General features: G+C 35.4%; 1 protein-coding gene across 3 annotated transcripts; it reads right to left on the bottom strand.

The window, feature by feature from the left end:
• Nucleotides 1-1,958: 1,958 nt before the first annotated feature.
• Nucleotides 1,959-25,572, bottom strand: LOC138336085 (importin-9-like). Of its 3 annotated transcripts, XR_011210387.1 has the most exons (26): nucleotides 25,410-25,568; nucleotides 24,258-24,406; nucleotides 23,628-23,829; nucleotides 23,004-23,092; nucleotides 22,504-22,590; nucleotides 22,042-22,161; nucleotides 20,283-20,383; nucleotides 18,844-18,902; nucleotides 18,464-18,478; nucleotides 17,551-17,705; nucleotides 17,264-17,362; nucleotides 16,802-16,908; nucleotides 16,217-16,356; nucleotides 15,748-15,826; nucleotides 14,940-15,168; nucleotides 14,494-14,572; nucleotides 13,897-14,042; nucleotides 13,404-13,532; nucleotides 12,572-12,847; nucleotides 11,931-12,097; nucleotides 11,172-11,305; nucleotides 8,241-8,368; nucleotides 7,529-7,646; nucleotides 4,998-5,074; nucleotides 2,180-3,197; nucleotides 1,959-2,138 (listed from the first exon to the last, which is right to left on the bottom strand). XR_011210387.1 is itself a non-coding variant. In XM_069285380.1 (25 exons), the coding sequence occupies exons 1-25, from the start codon at nucleotides 25,555-25,557 to the stop codon at nucleotides 3,081-3,083; spliced, it is 3,150 nt and encodes a 1,049-aa protein (XP_069141481.1). In that variant the 5' UTR covers nucleotides 25,558-25,568; the 3' UTR covers nucleotides 1,959-3,080. The 3 variants fall into 3 exon arrangements, 2 of the variants coding, with proteins under 2 accessions (XP_069141481.1, XP_069141482.1); XM_069285380.1 differs by having other exon boundaries at nucleotides 1,959-3,197; XM_069285381.1 differs by lacking the exon at nucleotides 18,464-18,478 and having other exon boundaries at nucleotides 1,959-3,197; nucleotides 25,410-25,572.
• Nucleotides 25,573-25,669: the final 97 nt, after the last annotated feature.

Raw genomic sequence — 25,669 nt, 5'->3', positions numbered from 1 at the left:
GGATACACGAGCGCAATATCCCAAATCGGGTGTAACGAGTTCTTCAAAAAGAAGCATTCTTGTCAAAGAAAGAAAGTCAACACAACAAGCAGGTAAAACAGTTAATCATGTTCGGTTCAAGGTGAGACTTGCCCCAGTAAACACTACCCGGGAGGGTCACACAAGACATTCGGACAGGAAATTATCTTCATTGGATTCGTATAGGCAGATATATACGCTACCCACACTGGTCCTACCGTCTGCAAACATGATCATGAATGTGATCACCGTTAGAGATACTGGAGATTCCCTGGAGTCTGGCAACACTCAGAACGTTAGTAAGGGGGTGAGGGGAGGTACATGGTTACGGGACAGAGATTCAGAACTTGTGTACAAAAGGTCGAAATCGGAGGTATTTATGCGATTCCGGGAGTACTGCATGTCACCGTTTCCTGACAGATAGGGGGTTAGCGGGTTAAAATATGGCAGGAAACTAGATTGTTTGGTTAAAGGACAAAGATTTTTTTTAAATCTTGTTTCGTTTTTGCATAAAAATAGTTTGTATGATAACGCTTACTAGCAAGCAGACAATACTATCATAAAACGTAAAGAAATTGTATGGATGTCTTATTTTATCATTGTTATGATTTGTGAAGCTAGTATGGGGTGGGGCATGGTGATAAAATTACCATGGTATGAGAACAAATACACATTCCTGTACTCCATTTGCTTTGCCCTGACATGCAACTGCTGAAAAAATAAAGAAGTTGATTGATCTTACATAGTATCAATTTTTTATCGAATGTCACTTTCCAACCCACTAATCAAGGTATGCTAACTAAAAATTGCAAGAACATTTCTGGTATCTATTGGGGAGTATATAACCTGATAACCGTCAAAGCAACACATTCTACTTTTTTTGTTATATTTAATTGCTTTCAAATGGCTAACAATTATCTGGTATTAAAGAACATTGAAAAGTATATAAGCTTCTAAGAAGTGATGATAAATGAGCAGGTAACATCAAGTTCACAGGTACTTCATTTAACATTATAATTGTGATAATTTTGTTTTTAGTAGGACCCACTCCTACATTTTAATATTCATATTAAATATTTATAAATAAAAGAGTAACAATTTCTTGAAGGACAAATTAGTGGTATAACAATTATAGATTACATGTAACTTGTGGTTCTTCAAAATTTCAATATTTATCTCTGGTGGTATGGGTAACTTGACCAGTTGAGCATACTACAAACCGAGACAAACAGTCCAAAAGTCCTGGATTCCATCCATTATAATTCTATCAATATTGTAATGTCTCTTCCGTGTCTTTCTGTTACATTCTCCTTCCATATCCTTTGGACGGCCATAAAATATTACTTGTAATGCATAATTACACATTTGCCACATTTCATGCACCCATCTAGAGCCATCCTCGATATTCCAGGGCTTCCGATCACTTACGATCTCTACACCCCTGGACTATCTCATAGTAAAACTGGAGGCAACAGAATAGAACAGGTAATTTAGTCATTTATAACGGTACACTGTGGTCGACTGTGTGGCTTAGATATTAGTCATCGCTCTCTCTGTAGTCTTCAAAGGAAATCTTTGCTGGCCTGTGATTGGTCAAATGTTTTCGGCTGAACTGCCTTCAATTTCACTATGAGATAGTCCAGGGGTGTAGAGATCGCTAGTGATCGGAAGCCCTGGAGTATCGAGGATGATCTAGAGCCTAAATTAGACCTTAGAAAACTAAATATTAGGTTTTTTTTTGAAAAGGAAATGTTTATCACTATATAATGAATCGTGAAAAGAGCATCAAACCGAAATCTAAATGCAAACTGCTTTCATAAATAGAATTTTTCATAACCTTCTATCATAATTGAGTCGGGTTCAAATCCTGCTGGCCGTCGATAGGAAATCGAGAAATGAAACTATGTGTTCTAATGACAAAAGATGCAGAAATTTTGTGATGCATGTTTTTTATTTAATAAATTATCATATCTCTGAACATATATATATATAAGACAAAGACGTGGAATACCAGCAGCAGAGACTAATAATAAAATATGGTACATACATCTGGACATGAGGAACACAAAACACAGGTGGGAGTAGAACACACATAGTTTTAAAATATTGGTGACAAATACCTAACCAAGATGTATAGTTTTAAAATATTGGTGACAAATACCTAACCAAGATGTATAGTAGGACCATGATGTTAACTCTACCAATGTATTATCTGAATATAACAATAACAGAATAAAAGACGGATGTCCATAAAATGATAAATCTTCCATACTCAATTCTAGATAGCACTTGAAGTGCCGCAGAAAGGTAAAACATCTGGCACAGGGCATTTACAATAAATAATTTGGGTACAATACCGTCTACATCTTTAAAATGGCAATAAAATATTGCTAGTTCTAACATTAGCTATTACATCTTAACTAGATTAATAAGCCTGCAAAGTCTAAAGGTAAAATAGCTCAATTCTGGCACAGTAATAGCAATTCAATTCTGACACTTTGTCATTTCTAATTTAATAATGAATCATTGCAGGTAAAACCGTTTTCTACATTTAATCATGCCTCATGCACTTGATATAAATATATCCACTTTTCAAGGCTAAAAGCAGGGTGCAAAAACCGCTTCAGTATAAAACATTTCATTTTCTTTTTAAACGAATTTTGTCTTCTGTTCAGATGAATTCTTAACATAAAACAGCTTCAGGACAACAAATGAGTTCTAGGTGTTACCACAACCATACACATATATATGTAAAACCTGGAGAAATGAGTAAAGAGTAATTTCATTATGGTCATGTTAAGAGATATCCTTATGCAAGTTGTAATGCTGTTGAAAAGCTTAAAATTAACACTAAAATCACAGAGAAGGAAACGAAATTCCTTGAATTCCATTGCACAAAGTCCATAACCATCCTTGCAGTCCAATGTCTTGATTTTGATATCCATTGCATAGCTCAGACAAGCCGCTTGTCCAAAATTTCTTTGTCCTGAACCAAGCAGCGGATATCAAGATAATGAACCATGAAGACTTTCCGAAAAAACTGTTGTGAGGACTAGCAACGGTCACGTGTTTACACTGATCGTACGGAGCACCTGTTTCTCGGACTCGGAGTGGTGAGCTGTAAACATACTGTAACAAGGCTGTTGTGACAGTGACTGGAGGAACTCTGTAAGGTAGGCCTGTAACAACGGGAGACAACTCTAATTAGAATCAACTTCAGGTTACATGTGTTTTATATTTCACCTTCTGTTAAATAACATTTCACAACACGGTACTATCAGTTTTTCTGCATTAAGCTACCATGCATTTTTCCAATGTAAAAGGTTACTTTTATTATATTAAACTTTTTTTTCAGACCAAATATCATATTGTAAAATTCTCAAGAAATCAATTTCCACAAGATATTTCATGCCAAATAACAAGCAATTCAACATGCAATTTTGTCTTTTTAAACTTTTTGCTCTAATTTGCCTATACTAATATCACATCGAAACAAGAGGCCCATGGGCCTTAACGGTCATCTGAGTACCTTGGCAATAATCATATAGGAAATTAATTAGATATAGTGTCATGGTTGCCATCTTCGATTGGGGATCAACCAGAGATGTAACAACACTTTGTTGGGACCATGTCAGGCTCCTTTCATGCAAGTTTCAGCCAAATCGAACCGGTAGAACTTGAGAAGAAGTTCAAAATGTGTTTTCAAGATGGCAGCTGTGGCGGCCATCTTGGATTTCGGATCAACCCGAAAATAAGAACACTTTGTCGGGACCATGTCAGGATCATTTCATGCAAGTTTCAGCCAAATCGCACTTGTAGAACTTGAGAAGAAGTTCAAAATGTGTTTTCAAGATGGTGGCTGTGGCGGCCATCTTGGATTTTGGATCGACCCGAAAAATAAGAACACTTTGTCGGGACCATGTCAGGATCATTTCATGCAAGTCTCAGCCAAATCGCACCGGTATAACTTGAGAAGAAGTTCAAAATGTGTTTTCAAGATGGCGGCTGTGGCGGCCATCTTTGATTTCGGATCGACCCGAAAATAACAACACTTTGTCGGAACCATGTCAGGATCATTTCATGCAAGTTTCAGCCAAATCGCACAAGTATAACTTGAGAAGTAGTTCAAAATGTGTTTTCAAGATGGCGGCTGTGGCGGCCATCTTGGATTTCGGATCAACCCGAAAAATAACAACACTTTGTCGGTACTATGTCAGGATCATTTCATGCAAGTTTCAGCCAAATCGCACCGGTAGAACTTGAGAAGAAGTTCAAAATGTGTTTTCAAGATGGCGGCTGTGGCGGCCATCTTGGATTTTGGATCGACCCGAAAAATAACAACACTTTGTCGGGACCATGTCAGGATCATTTCATGCAAGTTTCAGCCAAATCGCACCGGTAGAACTTGAGAAGAAGTTCAAAATGTGTTTTCAAGATGGCGGCTGTGGCGGCCATCTTGGATTTCGGATCGACCCGAAAAATAACAACACTTTGTCGGGACTATGTCAGGATCATTTCATGCAAGTTTCAGCCAAATCGCACCGGTAGAACTTGAGAAGAAGTTCAAAATGTGTTTTCAAGATGGCGGCTGTGGCGGCCATCTTGGATTTCGGATCGACCCGCAAAATAACAACACTTTGTCGGGACCATGTCAGGATCATTTTTATGCAAGTTTCAGCCAAATCGCACTTGTAGAACTTGAGAAGAAGTTCAAAATGTGTTTTCAAGATGGCGGCTGTGGCGGCCATCTTGGATTTCGGATCGACCCGAAAAATAACAACACTTTGTCGGGACCATGTCAGGATCATTTCATGTAAGTTTCAGCTCAATCCCACTGGTCAAACTTGAGAAGAAGATTGAAATGTGAAAAGTTTACGGACGGCGCACGGCGCACGACGACGGACGAAGCATGATGACTATAGGTCATCCTGACCCTTCGGGTCAGATGACCTAAAAACCCAGTTCATATTCCAACAAACCTGTAGATCAATTTGATTGGTAGGGTCTTTGACCTGGTCTGGGTCATCATCTTCATCTTCCACATCAGCTCCGTAGCCTGAAATTCATACGAAATATTTCATAAGTTTGTCTTATCATAATAAATTTTGGGCACTAACTGCTCATATGACATTCTAACCCTTAGACTACTACACGCAACTATTTACACGATGGTTTAAATGGCCCTCACTGCAACACGTGTAAAAAGACGTTTTTTGACTCATAGTTTTCAACCGGCGGTCCGATCGTCAAATCTCCCTCCTGTTGCTAAAATTATGACTAGAAACGAAAGTAGAATGCTTCCCATTGGTTCTAATGTAATTACATTCGATATTCTGGGGATTTTACGCTAAAAATAACCACAGGTGTGGATGGAATTCGAATGGTGTACTGACTCATCAAAATGGCCGCTCCGATAGATCGAAGTGATGAAGAACATGTACAACAGTTCTTTGCTAGCGATGTGTCAGAAGTTGAACATAAATTTGAAGGGTCAGATACTTACTTAAGATTGGTATCCAATAGAAGGCAACATTATTTTAATTTCTCTTTCTCCTATAAATAAGTGTGTGCCCGATGCCAACACAGAACATGAGGCAGCCCCCCCCACGCGGCCAGCTGCCGTGTTGACAGACGACGAGATTGACTTTGACAATGCTCCGTTCACAGGCGAGTTGAAATTAATGCATAACATGAATAAATGTAAGCTAGTTGCTTTTTAAAATGATTTTTGGATGATTACAGTATAGACAATAAAGTTGCTCAAACAAATTTATATGTATTATCTACCCGAAGTTTACCGTTAATGACCGGCATGTTGAACAATTATCAAGATTTTGTTTGTGAATGTTAATTAGTTTTAGAAGTTTTTACCTGGATTTATTCAGAGACTTAATAACCAAATGAAGTCATATGCTTCTTAACACTAAGGTTACACAATTAAATTGGTTTTATTTCATTATTTTTATTGAGTTTTCTTGTTATTATTTGATACAACCTAAAATATTTACCATTAGTCACCTGTATGCTTAACGAGAAGTATATTTGGGAAATAAACAGCATCAATACAAACTACAGGCAATAACAAACAACTTTCATATAACTTTTATTCACAGATTGCAAATAGTTTTCAAGATATACTCATTTATAATTAAAGATTCTCACTATCAAAAACATGAGCAAACGATTTAGTATTTTTCTTCAGTTACAAAAGTTACTTACTTTACACCATTACCACCATTGAAAAGTTTGAGCTTCTAATTTTACTTTAAGTTGAAAATATAAAGAAATAATTAATTGCATCCCGAAAATATTCCGTGTCACTATATCCTGTATGGAATGAAGTGACTGATTGCGCATGCACCAAAGGCAAAATAAATTATTTTCTTATAGTTTTTGTGTTAATTAGACATATATATATATACGATTGAACACCAATTATTGTTCAAATGATGAATGTCATTTATGCTCTGTCGGCGGTGGAGCATCTTTAAGTTATCATTTCCCTGGATTTTACAAAATTAATACAGCACTGAGAGCCATTACTATACAAACCATTGCATCAGCCTAAGGGTTAATACAGCTAAATGTATTAAGTACACATTAAGTGACAATTTCTATGAGGAAACAGAGGAACCCCAGCTTAGGGCTGTATAGTTATAAAATTTAGCGGTTGCAAAATCTCTTACTGTATAGAATTAATTTGCAGGGATTAATTTTCACGAAATAGTCTTTGAAAGTGATTAACCTAATAGAGTGTGAAATCCAAAACCATTTTTTAAAACTTTACAGGGTGTTCAATTTCTGCAAAATCAACACCCTCAAGACATTAGGCCAAACAAAATTAATTGTTAGTTTCTCAGGCCACTTTTTTAAAAAGTCAGTGCGGGCGGCAGGAATATTTTTTATTTTTTATTTCTCTGAAAACAAATGCGGCAGATAACATTTTATTTTTTTCTCACTTGAAGGACATGAAAATCAATGAAAACACGTGTAGAAAATGTAAATTCTTACTCAGTCTTTAAGAACAGCTTTTAAATATCTCAATCGTCACTATATCCAAAGAAAACCAGTTGAAAATACATAATCCTGGGAGGAAACATTCCGTTTTGAGCAAATGCTGACATCGGCAGCCATTTTTTACCGGAAATGAAAGGTGCATACTAAAATTGGAGCCAATTTCCGGGTGTGTTTTCGAATTTCCGGGTGTGTTTTCGAATGGAAATTTCGGGCAAGTTCGAATGGAAATTTGGGGTGCGTTCGATGCGGCGGTCTGCGATCTGTTCAGTAGATATATATTTGCTATACCATGACTTCTACAGTAAAATCACCTTCAACTCAGAGGTTGGGAGAACTTATTTGTTTGGAGTGTCTGCATTGAAAATCTGGCAATGATTACTTCACCCCCCCCCCCCCCCCCCCCCCCAGGAATCTTTGACCGAGTTGATATTTCAACCGCAATGATTTTATAAAATTAAAATCATTTCTAAATTTTCTTTCTCTTTTAATTTACCTTCAAAATCACCAGCGAACTGATCTATAAGACTGGACAAAGTGTGACCAGTCAGAGCTGACTCGTCCACCAACTCCTCATCATCACCATCGTCATCTTCATCATCCCATCCTTCATCCTGTAACAGAGATACAAACAAGATTCACAGAGGCGCTGAAGATTTATAATTATGCTTCAAACAAAACAATGATTTTCACATACAAGGAAATCAAGCAAACATTTTCTCTCTATAGTCAATTCTTGATCTCAAATATCAAAAGGATACTTTACTGAACAAATTACTGCAAGAGGACAATGACATTATTACTTATCCAACTCCTCTTGAGTAGTTTTATAGCATACATGGAGCTTTTACTCATCTGCTAACACAAGGCTTAAAAAAGTTGTTTTTTTGTGGACACTCACAATTGATATTATTTTAGAGAAAAAAAATAAAAATGAAAAAAATAAATGGAAAAGTTCTAATTTCCAAACATTTTTGTTTTTTGTAAAATAATTTCAATGGTGAGGTCCCACATAAAAAATTAGTCTTGTGGTAGTAGATGAGGAGATTACAGATAAAGTGTCATTTATTTGATAGTTTTGAGGTTCGGAAGACGTTTAAATTTAAGCTATATATATGATGACCAAATGATTGAGAAGAATCAGCTATAATATCTCCATTTTATTTTTTACATTTTGTTGTCAGCGACATAACCAATAGAATACTTACATCATCATCTAAGTCGTCGCCGCCAGATGCCTGGTTAGACATGCTAGCCTCTATCTGATTGGACAGCTCATTGATAAGGAGTTTGTAAATCTTCACCAACACAGGGATAGTTGTCCATTGCACAGGCGCTATAAAAACATAAATAGCATCATTAGATCTGATAAAAATGAAATGTGCAAAATTAATAACAAAACAAGAGGCCCATGGGCCTTAACGGTCACCTAAGTTAGAATATATAAGGAAACAAATAATAAAACAAATTAAAGACATAAAAACACTATATGCTCTATTGCTGGGCCTTGAAGTTGGTCAGTGATTTATAAATTTGACCTTTTTTAGACTATGAAGAGTATTTGCTTCCATCAAACCTGTGAACTTAGAGGTATTTTTTGAAATTTTAATCAATTTGACCCTGTTTGATCCTGCCCCTCTGGTCCCCCAGGGGGTCATCGAGGACAGATATGGATGTTAAAATGCTATATCTTAGGCTAATAATTCTAATCAAGTTTGACTAATTTCCTACGAAAATTGGGCAAATAATGTTCACAAATATGTTTTTCCTATATAAACTAAAGTAAACTTGACCCCTCCCCAGGGGGTAACGTGAGACCCCAAGGTCATATAATTCACAGTTTTTATAAAACACCTGTAGACCTTTCCATCTATAATTATTTGATTCTACTATATCCAGAATTTTAGAAGATTTTTGAAGTTTTAGCCTATTTGACCTTTTTTAGCCCCCCCCCTCTGCCCCCAGGGGGTCGGCCAGGACCAATGTGGATATGATATTAAAATGCTATCTCAGGCTAATAATTCTAACCAAGTTTGACTCATTTCCTATGAAAATTGAGCAAAAAATGCACATTAATGTGTTTTTCCTATATAAACTATAGTAAACTTGACCCCCTCCCCAAGGGAAAACAGGAGATCCCAGGGTCATATAATTTACAATTTTTATAAACAAACTTTAAGACCTTTTCATCTATAAAGTGTATTTGATTATACCATTTCCAGAATTTTAAAAGAATATTTTTGAAGTTTTAGCCTATTTGACCTTTTTTGGCCCCGCCCCTCTGCCCCCAGGGGGTCGGCCTGGACCAATATGGATATGATATTAAAATGCTATCTCAGGCTAATAATTCTAACCAAGTTTGACTCGTTTCCAATGAAAATTGAGCAAAAAATGCTCATAAATGTGTTTTCCCTATATAAACTATACCGTAGTAAACTTGACCCCCTCCCCAGGAGGAAATGTGAAACCCCAGGGTCATATAATTCACAATTTTTGTAAAGGACCTTATTTATGAAAAGTATTTGTTTCTACCATTTCCAGAATTTCAGAAGAAGATTTTTGAAGTTTTAGCCTATTTGACCCTTTTTTAGCCCCGCCCCTCTACCCCCAGGGGGTCGGCCAGAACCAATGTGGATATGATATTAAAATGCTATCTCAGGCTAATAATTCTAACCAAGTTTGACTCGTTTCCAATGAAAATTGAGCAAAAAATGCTCATAAATGTGTTTTCCCTATATAAACTATAGTAAACTTGACCCCCTCCCCAGGGGGAAACGTGAGACCCCAGGGTCATATAATTCACAATTTTTGTAAAGGACCTTAAGACCTTTCTATTTATGGAAAGTATTTGATTCTACCATTTCCAGAATTTCAGAAGAAGATTTTTGAAGTTTTAGCCTATTTGACCCCTTTTGACCCTGCCCCTAAGGTCCCTGGGGGTCAGTCATAGAAAATTTGTTAATAGGATTAAATGGCCATCTCATACTGATAATTCTGACAACATTTGACCCATTTCCTATTACAAATGACCAAATAATGCGCAAAAATGTGGTTTCTCAATATAAAGTATAGTAAACTTAACCCCCTCCCCAGGGGGAAACTAGAGACCCCAGGGTCATATAATTCACAATTTTTGTAAAGGACCTTAAGACCTTTCTATCTATGAAGAGTATTTGATTCTACCACATCTGTGAGTAGAGAAGAAGATTTTTGAAATTTTACTCAATTTTACCCCTTTTGGCCCCTCCCACAGCCCCCTGGGGGGTGGGGACCATATAATTCACAATTTTGATTTGCCTTATGCCTAAGAAGGTTTGTGCAAAATTTCATTGAAATTGCTTTAGCAGTTTTGGAGAAGAAGTCGAAAATGTAAATTGTTTACGGACATACGACGCACGACGGACAAAAGGCGATTAGAATAGGTCACTTGAGACTTCTTCTCAGGTGACCTAAAAATTGACTTGTTTTTCTACCATTAATCAGAATATTTTGTCCACAGCCTCATAGAGTAATATAAAATATAGAATGGACCAGTGATGCATGCAAAGAAACAAACGCTCATGGAGTTGTTAGTCAATAGGTGGAGTGATATAACTACACTATGCTACTTGATTATCAGACAGTGTGATGGTTTGATGGGAATCTTCAGACATCGCGAAATTTGCCGGTCTGGCGGACATGTCCAGCAAAATTTGAGTCGGACCACCTTTTTTAAAATCCAGTCCGGACCGATCGTCCGGCAATTATTGAGTACCAGAAGTCGGTAGAAATGGCGTCTCTGAAGTATTACGCAGATAAATTAGATAATCATGAAGACAGCTGCCTGTATACTAATAGCAGTAAGTTATGTTTACTTCAAAAATTCACATTAATGTTCGGTCCAGCAAAATCTTGTTCTGTCCGGCTTACTCACAGTCCTTGCCGGTCCGAATGTCTGGCCATTTTTTTCAACTTTCGCGATGTCTGAATCTTCCTTGCCTCATAAACTATTTACAAAAGGATTACATGGATACTGAAAGATACATGCAAGAAAACACAAAATTGTTACTTGTGGTGCCGTTAGTTGAGATTTTGAATGGTATAACTACACTACACTTTTTGGTTAAGCTAGAGTGCTACATGCTGGTGCAGAACCTTACTGTTGGCAGTTTTAGAACGAGTGCGGACCCCATTGGTTGGTGTGTCTATTTGGTCACCTTGAACCATGATTTCCTGTAGCCTAGTGTCGTTGTTCTGGATAGCATGCAGCATCAGTTTACACAGGGCTACAGAACTGCAAGAGATCAAACAATATTTATAACCATTTATGGTGTTCGAACAACAGGACATATTACAGATTAGACACAAGTACAAAGGAATGATTGGAAAAATTAAGAAGGCACTTAATAAAATCAAATCTGGACTTACTTTTACAAAATTATTGCCAAAAGTGACCCCACAAAAAATTTGCAAAAGAAATCATATGAAGAAATTATATAAGCACTTTCTAAACTAAATATTTAGAAAGTCTGAGACCAACAAATTTTCTCAGAAGATCTTCCTCCTCATAGATGGAAGAGCTTCGAGAAGTAGAAGGCAAATCCAGTTAGGTGATAGGAACTAGATCAGGCGACAACTTTATTCATTGTCTTTTAACTTTCACATATTCTGTGATAATTCACAAGTTTAATGGAAGAGTTTATGATTTACTATGAATGAATCAAACGTCAATTCTAATAGGAGAAAATTCAATTGCAACAATCATAAAATAGACTGTTATTTTTCATTTTCTGTTTGTCCTAAAACCTAAATTTTCATACATCTAGGTAAAATTGAACCCCACAGAAATATTTACAAGTATTAGCTTTTGGAAGTAAATACTGTACATGTAGCTGTTGGATATAACACATACTGCTTACCAAACTTTCCTCTCATAAGAACCATAAAATAGATGTTGTCTAGAACACCACTCTCCTAATACAAATTCCAGGGCTGGCTTCCCTGTAGGGCCCGGTACACTGGTCAGGAACTCGAGGACAGCTTCCATCTGTGTATTCATCAGCTGGGCAAATATCATCACCAAGCTCTGAAAATTTAGAAATAGATATCAACATCTAAATCATTTTTGAGTCTACTTGGCAAAAATCATTATCAACTTTTGTTTTTAATTATTTAACATCAATATCTAATATAGAGCAATCAGCAAATTATTGGACATTCTATCAGCATGACTACCTGTCTGCATGGATTGGTATGACAAATTTAGGTGTATTAAACCAAGATTAAAAATAATTCCAATATCTAGAAATGTCACTTCAGTTAAAGTTAATCAGATCTGTAAATTTTCATTAGAATGTAAACAATTGTATATTTGCCATTGTACCAACAATACTAAAAGATAATGAAAGTCCTGATAATATTTAGCACTCCATAAACAAATAGCCAGTTTTAAGATAATTCACCCCTGAAATTTAAATTTCAGACCACTCTAGACCTTGATTTAGGAAAGTCTAAATGTATATTGAGAGGTGAATGAGTTGAGAGTAATATTATATCTTACCATCATCACACTAAGTGTCTCAGTCTGTTGCATTTTACTGAGGACTGCTCGTAGCATTAAGTCGAGATTTTCCCCTAGACTAGCTCCCACCCCTATCAGCACCACAGACACCAGGCGGCCGATGAAGGATGCGGTGTGTTCCGAGGTTTTTGGGTCCAGAAGTTTGGATATCACTTGTATGATGTAGTACAACCCATTGTGTCCTTGCTCATCATGCCAACCCATGACCTGTTCCATGGCTACAGACGCAAACGCACGTAAACACTCCCCTCCACTCTGTAAAAAGAATTTAATAAGTCAGAGTGAAAATTTATATTATGTAACAATGAAACATTCATATCTTAACAGAAATATCTAAGGTATAAATTTCTTCCATTTTTCACAGGGTAATCCTGTGTTTGCTAGGTAAAAATGATCTTTATTTAACACAGGGGTATAAGACCACTCACACACGCTGGACAATTAAGTGATGTCAGCAATTGATGCGACAGAGTGTACATTGAAAATGATTTAAAATTTTGATGCATAGTGACATTCCTATGATAATAGCATGATGAAAATGCTTGAATCAACTGGAATTTCATCAATTGTTTTTTTAATTATGGTTGAGACTTGTAAGATTCTATTAGTCCCTATCTCCACATGAAATCCAAAAGTGACAGAATGGGAGGTTACCACATAAAAGTGGCAAGAGATAGAAATGTGTAATCTCATACACCTTTGTATAATTTCCAGGTTTCCAGGTAGTGGCAAAAAACAGTTATGTCTCTCCTTTTTAACAATTACAACTGAATGACCAATAACACCTCAGCTTTGAAAATACGAGTCTAACCTGCATCGTGGCATTGTCATCTGAGTGAAGGGTGCAGTGTACAGCTGCTGGAAATGCAGATTTGATCATGGCTTCAGACAGCGGCCCAGGACAACTTCTCAACATGGTCTCTAGTACATCTAATGATTCCTGCAAAGATAAACAACCGTCATCATGTTTAATTCAATTCTGATAGTGTTATCAAGACTTACTTCACAATTTTTAATAGTAAACATATTGATATGATGGCTTTTTAACAGGCCAAAGCAATTATCTTAAATATTGCATTAAATGACCTTCATTTTACCTCTTCAAATGCTACTAGAAACTGAAGCAGCACAACTGAATTTGTAAACTGTTCTTATCACAGCATATCACAGCACACATAAATCTATATATCTTTTTATATAATTGAAAAGCAATATATAAACAACACAAATTTATCATAATTGTTGACCTAGATACAAATGAGTAAGGTTAAAAGCCAATCCCTCAAACATCCATTGTTACTCACCACAGGTAGACTAACAGGTACTTTGTCCGGCGACTGTAATATGCTCACGAGAGTTGGAAGTAATCTTTGTTCTAATGGCCCTATACAGTTCTCATTGGCAGCAAGCACCTTGAAGATGTCGTGAACTATACTGACAACCACAGGATCTGAAATCAGTATTAGATTGAAACTATCATAGGTGTTCCAAACAGATAATTGATCTCAAAATCATTTTTCTCTCTCTTCCCTTTTATACACAAATGATAGCTTAAAGTCAAAAGTTATGTAAAGATATCATATCTGACCCCTGTGACCCTGAATGAAGGTCGAGATAATTCATCCTATCACTAGTATATTACAGATTCAATCCAAAAGGTATTTTGATTATTGAGAAAAAGTAATTAAAACAAATTTCAAAGCATATTATAACATTGCTGAAAACATTGAAGGTTTACAATGGCAGATCAAGCACAGCAAACCACTCAGAGAAATTTCATTTTGTATCTCTTGAAATGCGAGGCATATGAATAAATTGTCTTTTCAATTTGTATGAATGCCTTGTAAATCTTTAATAAGAATACTAAATTGCTATTATTCTACTTATATCATAATACTTACCCCCGGAATATTTTAGGAAGACAGCTATTGTTAAAGGTGTTACTTTGCTTTCTACACTCGCTGTGAATCCTTTATCAACCTATAAAAAATTGTATAACTCACATTTAAGACTACAAGCATTTGTATGCACGAGTCAAATGACATGAATCTCATAAATCTGGAAAGCTCTTAGTTACTACATTACATTACATTAATGCCCTTCAGAGAAATGAAACCTGAAAGTTTAATTCTACTATTTGAGAACCAGTCTAGTGCATTGGCAGTTAATTCTTTACATTCATTTCTTTAAAATACATAAAGGAAAGAACCAGCGAGTTAATGCATTCACTCCTGAGATTTCATAATGGACTGTCTAGTCTTTGATTTAGAAGAGTCTAAACGTGTCTCCAGGGGTGAATGAGTTTAGATAGACATGTAACAGGATGAACATTAAATAAAAATCTTACCGAAAGCACGACTGCAAGTGTTTCTAAACACAAAGACAAGACATCAGAGGAATATTGCGTTGCTATGGATACAAGACCCTCAACAATATTTGGTAGGAATGGTAGAAGTAGCTGGGTGTCGTTCTTGTTTTTGAAGTGATTGCAGTAGCTGAAGATGGCGCGGATGGCAGATATCCGGACCGTGGCTGGCTGGGTAGCATGAAGACCACTGATGGTTGACTGCAGGAATCTGTCAAATGAAAGGTAAAAAGTATTGCTTACAATGGCATCATTAATTTTTATGGTAATGAGTGATTTAACGAGAATGATGAATAATGACAGAAATAGTGACTGTGCTGAAGATGATGGTGATGATATGCATGTGCTGATGTGAAGACGTAGGACAAAAAAGAATTGCCAATTTTTATTTGAACTGAAAGTTTTTAGAATTAATTTCATGTTGTGACACTTCAAACTCATGGTTTACATCAGCTTGTGTTATAATACTATCATATATATAAGGATTTTTTTCAAAGATTGGAACAGTTCACTGTAACATATCTGGGATTAATGAGTTCATAAAATGAAAGAAAACAGCTCCTTGCTTGTATATCGGCATCAATATTGAATATTCACCACATGAAACAGGTTATTTGTGAAGAGCTTGATGACATTGAGGAGTCTTAGCAGTCACAACAGAAAAGGATATGATAAATAAATTGACAGATATGTGCAATACTATTGTGATAAAATTTGAAATCTGATTACAAATGTCTACCTTTTCTAGGGCAAGATAATTTTCAGTGCATTATACTTTTGATAAACTAACCTTTGAAGTAAATCTGGGGTCATAACCTCTGTGTATCTACTGGCGGTCCACAAACACCTTCCAACCAAAAACGATGAAACTGTGAATAAAATACGTCAAGATTTTACATCATTTAGCAATCCTTTTATTCATATTAACCTACCATTTTCATTAGCATAGAAATTCATGTTTGTTTTTGCCATTGAAGCATGGACTTGAAAGATCACAAAGGCAATGTCTAACGAAGCTTTAATTTCGGACATGCCCATATTTCTCAAAGCACAGCAAGAAATATTACACCTGCATTTATTTCCATGACAATATAAAGACTGTTTCAGAATTTTGTTAGAGAGATGAAGGTAAAACCCATTTTTCTTGCACCTATAATCATATTCCATGGGTGTCAGGATCTCCTGTCCCTAAGAACTGTCTCGGAATCCCCAATACACAAAATTTTAAAGATATAAGATTTGCTTCAAAAGCCACCTACCTGAGTAATTCATATCTGCCAACACAACCGACTGCAAGAAGCCAGTGATATCAAACTGCACCTTGCCCGACTGTACCATGTCCACAACCAAGCTCATCACACTCCCCATAGCTAACATACAGGACTCATGGAGCTTCCACCTAGAAGTATCAACATGTATACAAAATAAACATGGATTTGTAACATTTCAAATATACACTGGCATAAACTTTTGTTAGTTTTAACTGTCAAAGATACCTCACCTCTTGTATGAGTGTGTGATAAACTGACCCTTACAATGCTGTAGATTCATCTGTGTTTACTGAACATTGTAAATATCAAATCTTTTTCATATAAGATGTACCATTTTGGGCAAATTCAGCAATTTTTGTTGTGAAAGGTTTTCTGGAATTGTTATTTACCTCACTTTTAAAAGAAAGTTGTTTAATATTCAATGACTCCTTTTATATAACTTATCAGTAGCACATGAAATATTCCAATATGCTATGATCAATGCTGCCGAAAGTGTACTTGGCATCGATAAAGTGTGACACAGAAATGACGATTCAGTCTTTTTTAACCTGCGAAGATGATAATAAAACATACCAGTTTTCATTTCCAGAGTTTTTGATAGCTTCGGCATTCTGTAGGTGTCTTGTGATAGCATTACATAGGGCCGGGGCACTGATCGTTCGGAATTCGCTTGACAGTGACTGAAATTTAAATTAACAATGTTTCTCATATGGTTTTGATTTTGTCTCTAATGATACTGCACATTACAAAATTTACCAATAAGTAATTTTGTGAGATTTTAAATACATTTGCGGAAAAGTAAATTTCTGCAAATTGGACAGCATCAATATATGAAATTGACAAATGCAAAAATTGTTTGCCTACAGATAATTATTAAAGAGGAAAATAAGAAATGTTCTCCCCACGAAATTAAACAACAACACAGAATTTGATTTTTGAATGTTGTGAATAACATACTTTAGCCAGGCAGAAAAGTAATTGAATTTTCCATTTAGATATTTTTAAGAATGCTAAAATTATGGACAATATACTTACCAGCAACAGATCTTGAGCAGATATTCTGACTGAATAAGAAAATGAATCATCATCTTCATCTTCTACAAACTGGTCAGGGTTATTGGTCCAAAGTTGTACCTACAGCAGCAAAAAAGATTCACAGGTTATTTTTTACAAATGAAAAATTGAAATTAAACGTTGATCCAATTTTGAATATGGAATGTACGTAAATTTTTGTTTTTACACTTTATAAAGACTTTATTTAGCAAAACTTGCACTGATTCTTTAATCATGGCAAATTAAATGTATCCGAGAAAGCTATATACCTGATCCTCTGTCATTTGCATGTAGAATATTACATAGTAGATGATATCGTCTACTGATTTCTTTACGGTGGTCTTTCTGAACTGGGGAACTTCTATCAGCACATGGACAAACTCAAACACACTGTATACCAGATTTTCAAATCCCAGTACTTCACCTGAAAATAAAATCATTTGATGAAGTAATTAAAAATTTGATCAATTGATACCATGATACATCAACTGTACCATGATACATCAACATCTTTTACACATAACATTTTACTTTTTCGTATGCAGCACACAAACTTGTAATATTATAACAAGTACTTTTTTTACATTACTATAAATCAAGGAAATAATAGAATAAAATTGTCAAATATATACGTGCACCTGATGCATATATATTTAAACTGTCCCTTCCCTATTTTGAATGAAGAGGGACAAACATGCAACATTCAATATATCCCTCTTGGCGATGGTATGCTGACAATTGAAAATGAACTGACAATACTTTGCATCTGTTGCTATTAAAAAAGTTAGCACCACTAGATATCCCCTTCCTACATATTTCATATTTAAACAACTATTGAACAACCATGTGAACTAACAACAGCAAAGGAAACAGAACAAGTATCAGTTGTAAAACTTTAAAGGAATTGTAAGTCAAAGTTGTGAAATATCATAGATTATTTCACCTTTTATTTTCATAAAACTGTTGAAATAATTGATTTATGCTATCAAAATCACCAAGTGTTTTAGGAAAAATGACAAGTTGGGTTTTCTTTTCGAGCCATTCCAAAGAGAAAATCTAAAGAAACATTATGGTACTTTGGGTTACAACTCCCTTTACAAATGTCGATAACTTCAATATCAAAATAATTCTAATGAGTAATTAGTGATGAAATGGTAATTACATGTACTTAAATGTACTTACCGGGTAACACATCATCTGCAGTTACAATTTTAGTGGGCTATTTAACAGATTCATTGTGTCAAACCTAAATTTCTGAGGATTCCGCCCAGACATTTGCAGTTTTGTAAAATAAATTTCAATAACAATACAATAAAACTTTGGATTTCTTTTCTCCATAGAAATTCCTATAATGACCAAATAGCACTTTTGCGATAGACATGTCAATGCACTAAAACATGATTGTGCTACTCGTATTCGCTGTGCACCATTATGGTGATTGTGGAATTTATCGTTGTGTAAACTTGTTCAAGATCGCTTTGCAGTTAAATTTGATTGGGCCAATGTAAGTAATATTACAATAATTTCTGAATTAGAATTAGAATTGAAAACCAATTACATACCATCTGAATCCACTGGGTCGTTTGCATCATCAATGTTGTTCACAACTGTCCTCACATAACTTTACATAGGTCAAGGGAAGTCCAAATATGTGTATTCATAATTAGTTTATTAATCAGAAAGCCTAGCTTACAGTTGGCAGAACTGAAATATCCAACCACATATGCTTCCAAACTGTAACGGTAGCTTGAACACAGATTTGAACTTTGAATCATAATGCACATATTCCATTCAAGTATACCCTTGACCCATTATTTATAATCATTTGAACAAGGACATAGTCATTCAGATCCCCCGCCAATGGAGATATCAAAGCTGAAGTAAGTTTGATTGTGGAGACTTATGTGTATGAAAAAAAAAACAGGAAAAAGGAAGTTGAGCTAAAGAAAGATGGAGTATAATTCAAGTAGAGCGGGGCTGCAATTGTTGAATCAGGTATATAGCCTTGACATTTATATTAGACTATATACACAAAGATGGGTGGAGTTTTGCAAAGTAACATTTACCATTTACCATGATATTTTCAGCAATGTTTCCATGGTAACGGAAAAAGTGCAAAAAATGAAAACCTAAAAATAGCAAAAGGTACTACTAGACCATAAAAAGAATGTGTCTATGAAGTTTCATGGAAATATCTCTGCTGGTTTTAAAGTTGTGCTCCGGAAACGATTCTTACACAAAAATCTGCCATTTTCAGCAATGTTTCCATGGTTCCAGAAAAAAGTACAAAAAGTGAAAACCTTAAAATAGCAAAAGGCACTACTAGACCATAAGACTAATGTGTCTATGGAGTTCCGTGCATATATCTCAACCGGTTTTCCAGTTATGCTCCGGAAACGTACCTGGTACAAAAATATGATATTTTCAGCAATGTTTCCATGGTGACAGAAAAAATGCAAAAAATGAAAACCTAAAAATAGCAAAAGGCACTACTAGACCATAAGACCAATGTGTGTATGAAGTTTCATGGAAAAATCTCTTCTGGTTTTAGAGTTATGCTCCGGAAACCATTCGTACGGACGGACAGACGGACGGAACTCATTTGTATATCCCCCGCCAACTTCGTTGGGCGGGGGATAATTAACATTATAATTATCAAATAAGTTACAAGTGAAACTTTGGTTGGATTTATCTTGTTTCTGTGTCATTGAAACAATGTACATTGTCAAAATAAATATTTCTTTAGCATCCAGAAGTTTATTTTGAACTTAAAAAATACTTTTCATATATCACTGATATTGAAAATTTGAATATAATAGAAAATTTATTATGAAGAAAGACTGTCAATATTAAGCGTCGACTTTAGTCGGTATGGAAAGAGTTAAGATCAAAAAATTTGTATCATAATGCACATCACATCTCTGATTCATTATTAAATGACTGGTACAAATGTTTTGCTGACAACCATCATTGTTCATTAAAGTATATGTTTCAAGGATACAAATCAGCACTCTGTGTGAATATAGACCAGATAGGGGGAAGTATCTGAGCCAGCCACTGGGACATCAACTTTGGAAAGCTCTTTACTAGTGTTGTAATCACCTGTAATAAAGCATATCAAAACTGTGATACTGTAACCCGACTTCCTTTCATGTGATTTACATCCGCCATTTTCGCAGTCCAAATCAATTCACAAAAGTTATATCCACAAATATTATCTACACCATCTCCATTAATAGGAATTTGTAATCTTCGTAACCTTGTTTTTGAAATGGAAATCACAAAATTTAGTAGCCATAGAATAGCAGATCTGAGTTTGTGAAATGATGAAATTGTGTGTGTGTGTGTGTGTGTGTGTGTGTGTGTAAAAATAACCACAAGCTATATGAATAGATCCATGATGCATGCAACATATGTAGTACACAAAATATTTCTGCACAATATCTGTGGTTTTTGTATTTAATTTTTGTGGTAACTTAAAATCATAGCATATGATATCATAAATTTGGTTTAAACAGTAACCAGATAACCAACAAACATTTCATTTTACACACCAATGGGATCATTATAAAAGATCATATGTTCACATGTCATGTAATACCTTTAATTTAACATTATCTTTAGGGCTGTTCCAGCAAAACATATATGGTAGGGGGGGAAGGCACTTTGAAATTTGGAGACCCACCGATAGAAGAAATTTTCAATTTTGTTGACCCCCACACATATCCATTTTTTTGTAAACAAGATCATGGTATAGAAGCGATTTAATTTTGTATTTAGCTCTGACATCTTTTTGAATTGACATATTTTGATTTCTAGTATCACCGAAGAGTCCAAGGACAAAATTGTACTGTATATAGTGCAGTGAACTATTGTTTGATGTGCTACATCTATTACGTAATTTGTATAAAGGAATAGTCTTCCTAGAACCAGCAGAAAATCTATTTAAGATACTGAAGTGTTGCACAAGAGTAATGAAAGAGTAGACATCTGAACATTCACACTTGCGCTTGTGAACTGCCACTTTTTCCTCAACTTACATAGTTATACAAGTAAATTCCAAAATCTGTTGATTACAACAGTATTTTGCCAAAAACTTTTGTTTCTCTGTACCATTGCCAAGTTTGATTGAATATAACATGTTTTAGATAAATATTCTGCCATTATTATATCAAAACACCCATAAAAAAATAAATTTTTTTTTTTTAATTGAAGATGAACAAGCTATTAGTATTGTCAGAAATTAACATTTTTCTCAACAGTTATTTTGCAGTCAGGATGACTGACAGCATTATAAAACACAAATTTTGCATTTTATTTCAAAAAGTTACAAATGCTTCCGATAGACCCACCCACAGAAGTGATTTTATTGAAACGCCACCTTGGCACAGAAGTGATTTTATTTTGATCCCACCATGGAACATACTATTTTTTAAAGTGCCTTCCCTGGGTGCCATATATGTTTTGCTGGAACAGCCCTTATAAAGTATACAAGAATATGTCTGTATTTTAGATTTACTATTATAAGGGGGGTTTCAAAATCCCAAAACGACATGGGTAAAGTATGACTTACCGTTGATTAGTCCCACTTTCGGACAATTGCGATGTCATCTTTTAACACATTATTTGTCACATCGTAATCACTGGACTGATCGACAGTAAACAGCAGTTTATCTATGTCCTTTTGGGATCTCAAAACCCTCGTATTGAAATAGTTATTTTCAATTTTTATCCATACTCTCTGATAAATGGAAATATACCTTCAGGATTTCCATCTTGAGTCCACTGTCTGAAGTAGGCCCATCAGGTATCTGTAAAGCCCGAATTAAGGCCTCTGTGAACTGAGGAACGATGGGGAACAACATCTGCTTGGCACAACCCTGCATAAGTAACAATAATATTGGAATCAGTGATTAGAGTAAATCAATAATACCACAATTTTATTTTTAACTTTTAGTGTGGTCCAGTAAATTGTACTGTAAACCACTTTAATATTTTCATGATACAAATTTTTGCGTAATTTTGAAAAGAGAAGGTAATAACAATTTTTGCAAGTAATTGTACAAAGGGTTTTTACAAGTAATTGTATCTATGAATGCAAGATAGAGTCATTCATCACGAATTTAAGTTTCGTGAAGATGTTGAAAATAATGAGGACGTGAAATATTTCATACACGAAATATCTGGGGAAAGTTTTGTATTATGACTAATAAGAGTCTCACCTTGTGTACTTCTGACATTGTAGCAATCATAGCAGCACATACATTAAAAATGTTGACAGCTCGTGCTCGTGTTCTTATTCCGAATACCTGTAATAGGAAGCTAAACATTGATTAATCAAGATAAGGGTCAAGGATTTAGGATTCTGTTTGGTGCAATTAGCAGTGATAATATAGGATTATTTTTCACATGTGCTTTTCATCCACCACACAACAGACAGTGTTAAAGAGACTGATTTCTAGGAATTCTGTGGATCATTTTAAAATTCTATGGGTAGAGGACTCAGGATGTGCATGTAGATTTAGATAAGTTATATATATGTTATTTATAGGATTTAAAATGATGACCTTATCTAAGGTTAGATGGCCTCTGTATGCCAGATGTTGAATGCCATGAGTAGACTCCAGTGTTGTATATAAATAGCTAGTAATTCTGTTCAACGGCAGTTAAGATACACTAGCATATACGTTGAGTGATTAATGAACCATCAGGTAAACAATACCTCAGCTTGTAAGAAGATTTTGTACATCTCTGGAAGTATGACTGGTGCGACCTGTCCCATCTGTGTGTCAGTCACATCTTGGGTAAATTCTACAAAACAAAAAATTAATAAAACCTGCATAAAATAATTATGGTTAAACCATAATTATTTCATGTAGTCATGTTTTTTATGTAAGAAAATATATTCTCTCACCCCACAATTTTACCAGTTTCTATTTCAACCTAGGGTAAAGACAAGCTACAGAAGATCTTTTAATTTGCTCTTATAGGGTAAGAGAAAAGTAATCATTTACCCTCTTTTGGGTGAGACAGGGAACTCAACCCTCGGGATAAGATTCTTTAACTCAAACACTCAGCAATGCCTCGTGGGTGCCGCCTTGTGTTTTACAATTTAAGAATCTCTAATCTCACTTCAAAGAGGGCGAGAGATTCTATAAATCCTCCGCTATTAAAAAGTTACCTGTTTACTGCCTAAATAACTTTGCCTAATTTTTATTTGCTTTTGTCTCAACGATTCACCGTATTTTCAACAGTTCAGAAATTATGACTTTATGAATTTATTAGTAAGCTGAAGAACAGTTCCTGTTTTATTAGCCTAGTATTTTCTGATTTGTAGATTATGCACCTGTCAGCACCCTCATGGCTCCATGTACAGAGTTCAGGTCCCCACTGGTAAGCGCTTCCATCAGGATCTGGAAGAGTTGGGGCCATGCCTCAGGCCAGTCCAAATGGGCAATGGCTGATATAGCATAGGCTACACTTGTACGAACTTTACCAATCGACTCCTTCAAACCCATTGGCAGCATCTGACGAATCTGATGTTTTGCCTTAAATCAAATATGAATTCATTGGCAATGTTTGGATTTGCTTTGATTAATTGAATCAAATGCAATTAACTTCATTACTTACTTCAAAGATGATAACTTACTTCCCCCCCCCCCCCCGATATGAACTTAAATCAAAAACAAATTTTTTGTGGTATTAATACACTTACCTGCAAAAGTATTTGTCAATCTCAATTCATTCAAACTTGTCTTGACAAGATTCAAATCTCACACCAATATTTTTAATTCACATTTAAGAATCAATGATGTATCAACACAGAATATATATTCTGGTATTTGCTAAATAAAATTTTTGAATTATGTGCTAAAGAAAAGAAAGATATCAACAAACGATTTGCTAAGCAAAATGAAGTTAGCGTGAGCTCAGAGATAGTACTTCAGTCAAATGATAGGCAAACTAAACTAGTTACATTTTCTGGAGTTTCTGGGGTCCGGAATTTCTCCGAGTGTTGAGACCAATGGGCTTCCACATACTGCTTCAGTAAGACGGACGCCAGCTGTCTAATGGCTAGAGGACCCTGTGGATCAACTGTCAACTGGGCCAGATGGACACCAAACTCTGTAACATCAAAATATAAGGTAACTCATGAGTCAATCATCAATACATGTGTCGATAACACAGCCTATAAATTAATGCATTTCATTAGTGTTTTAATTAACAAAATTGCAATATAAATTTTGCATGGCTGTGTCAAGGACGTATATGAGAAGGATAAGTCACACTGCGTTTTGGGGAAGTCCAAGGCAGGCGCTTTTGTGTTAGTGCACTGACCGTGACGTTGGGCGACGACTGATTTTCCTTTGATATCCGCCGGCGCAGCCTTTGATGTAGCTTGCGGGTGCGATGGTTACCGTCTTACTTTCTGAAGCGGGGCCGTCATTTCATGAGATGTCGATCTTTTTTAACGAAAATTTAAGACATATCCTCTAAATATTCCGTCTTTAAAGCAAGTAATTTACGTCGTGAAATTTAATAACCTTTACAATGGTGTTTCGTTTGACTCGATAAGACAAGTATTTGTTGAGAAAAACGGTTTTTATTCCCGGTTCATAGGCGTCTCGCGTGGTGTTTAGTAATGTAAAGAGACAGTCACGAATCCTTCTCACTTATAAATCCTTGGCTGTGTTTTTAATTTTACCAACCAAAGAGGAAGGAATCATTTTTGATAACAATGTTCAAAACAACTCTATCAGTTTTCATTTCATAGAATCCTGCATTTAGGTAACAAAATTATCCCTCAAATACAGGACTGTTACTCAAATGCAGGACTATCCTGCATACACGGGAGTATCCTGTCAGTTGCAAGATGCTAATTTAAATGGTCATCAATATTATCATTTTGTGATAGTTTGATATCACAAATATAATAATAATTTCCAAGGTATTTCAAAATTACAATTTGCAAATGAAGAAATGACCGTTTTTGCAACGAATCTCTGTAAAGTGTAACAGGCTACACCATATTCCAAATATTATCGGAATTCATAGAGGCCCAACACAAACACGTGCAACGTGATACGGTGTATTAAGGCTATAATCAACATCGTTTTACGTGCGTTACCTTCTGTAACTTCAAGTGCTTTAATTTGTTCTTCTCCGGAAGCCCGAACATTTTGTAAAGGAGACAATATGGAATTAAGACTTTCAACAAGAGCCTCTTTCAGTGACCGGTTGTGATCTCCAACTCCCGCCATTTTGAAAATGGACATTTGGCGGGAAGCTTAATTCACAATTTATTGAACAAAATTAGTCACGCGCAACTACTTGATTCGAGTTTATAGTAGCTTATGAATGATTAATATATTAGAATGTAGTAAGTTT

The sequence above is a fragment of the Argopecten irradians genome, chromosome 12 (genome assembly GCF_041381155.1).
Source record: "Argopecten irradians isolate NY chromosome 12, Ai_NY, whole genome shotgun sequence".
NCBI classification, from domain to species: Eukaryota; Metazoa; Mollusca; class Bivalvia; order Pectinida; family Pectinidae; genus Argopecten; species Argopecten irradians.
This window is presented reverse-complemented; position numbering and strand designations above follow the sequence as displayed.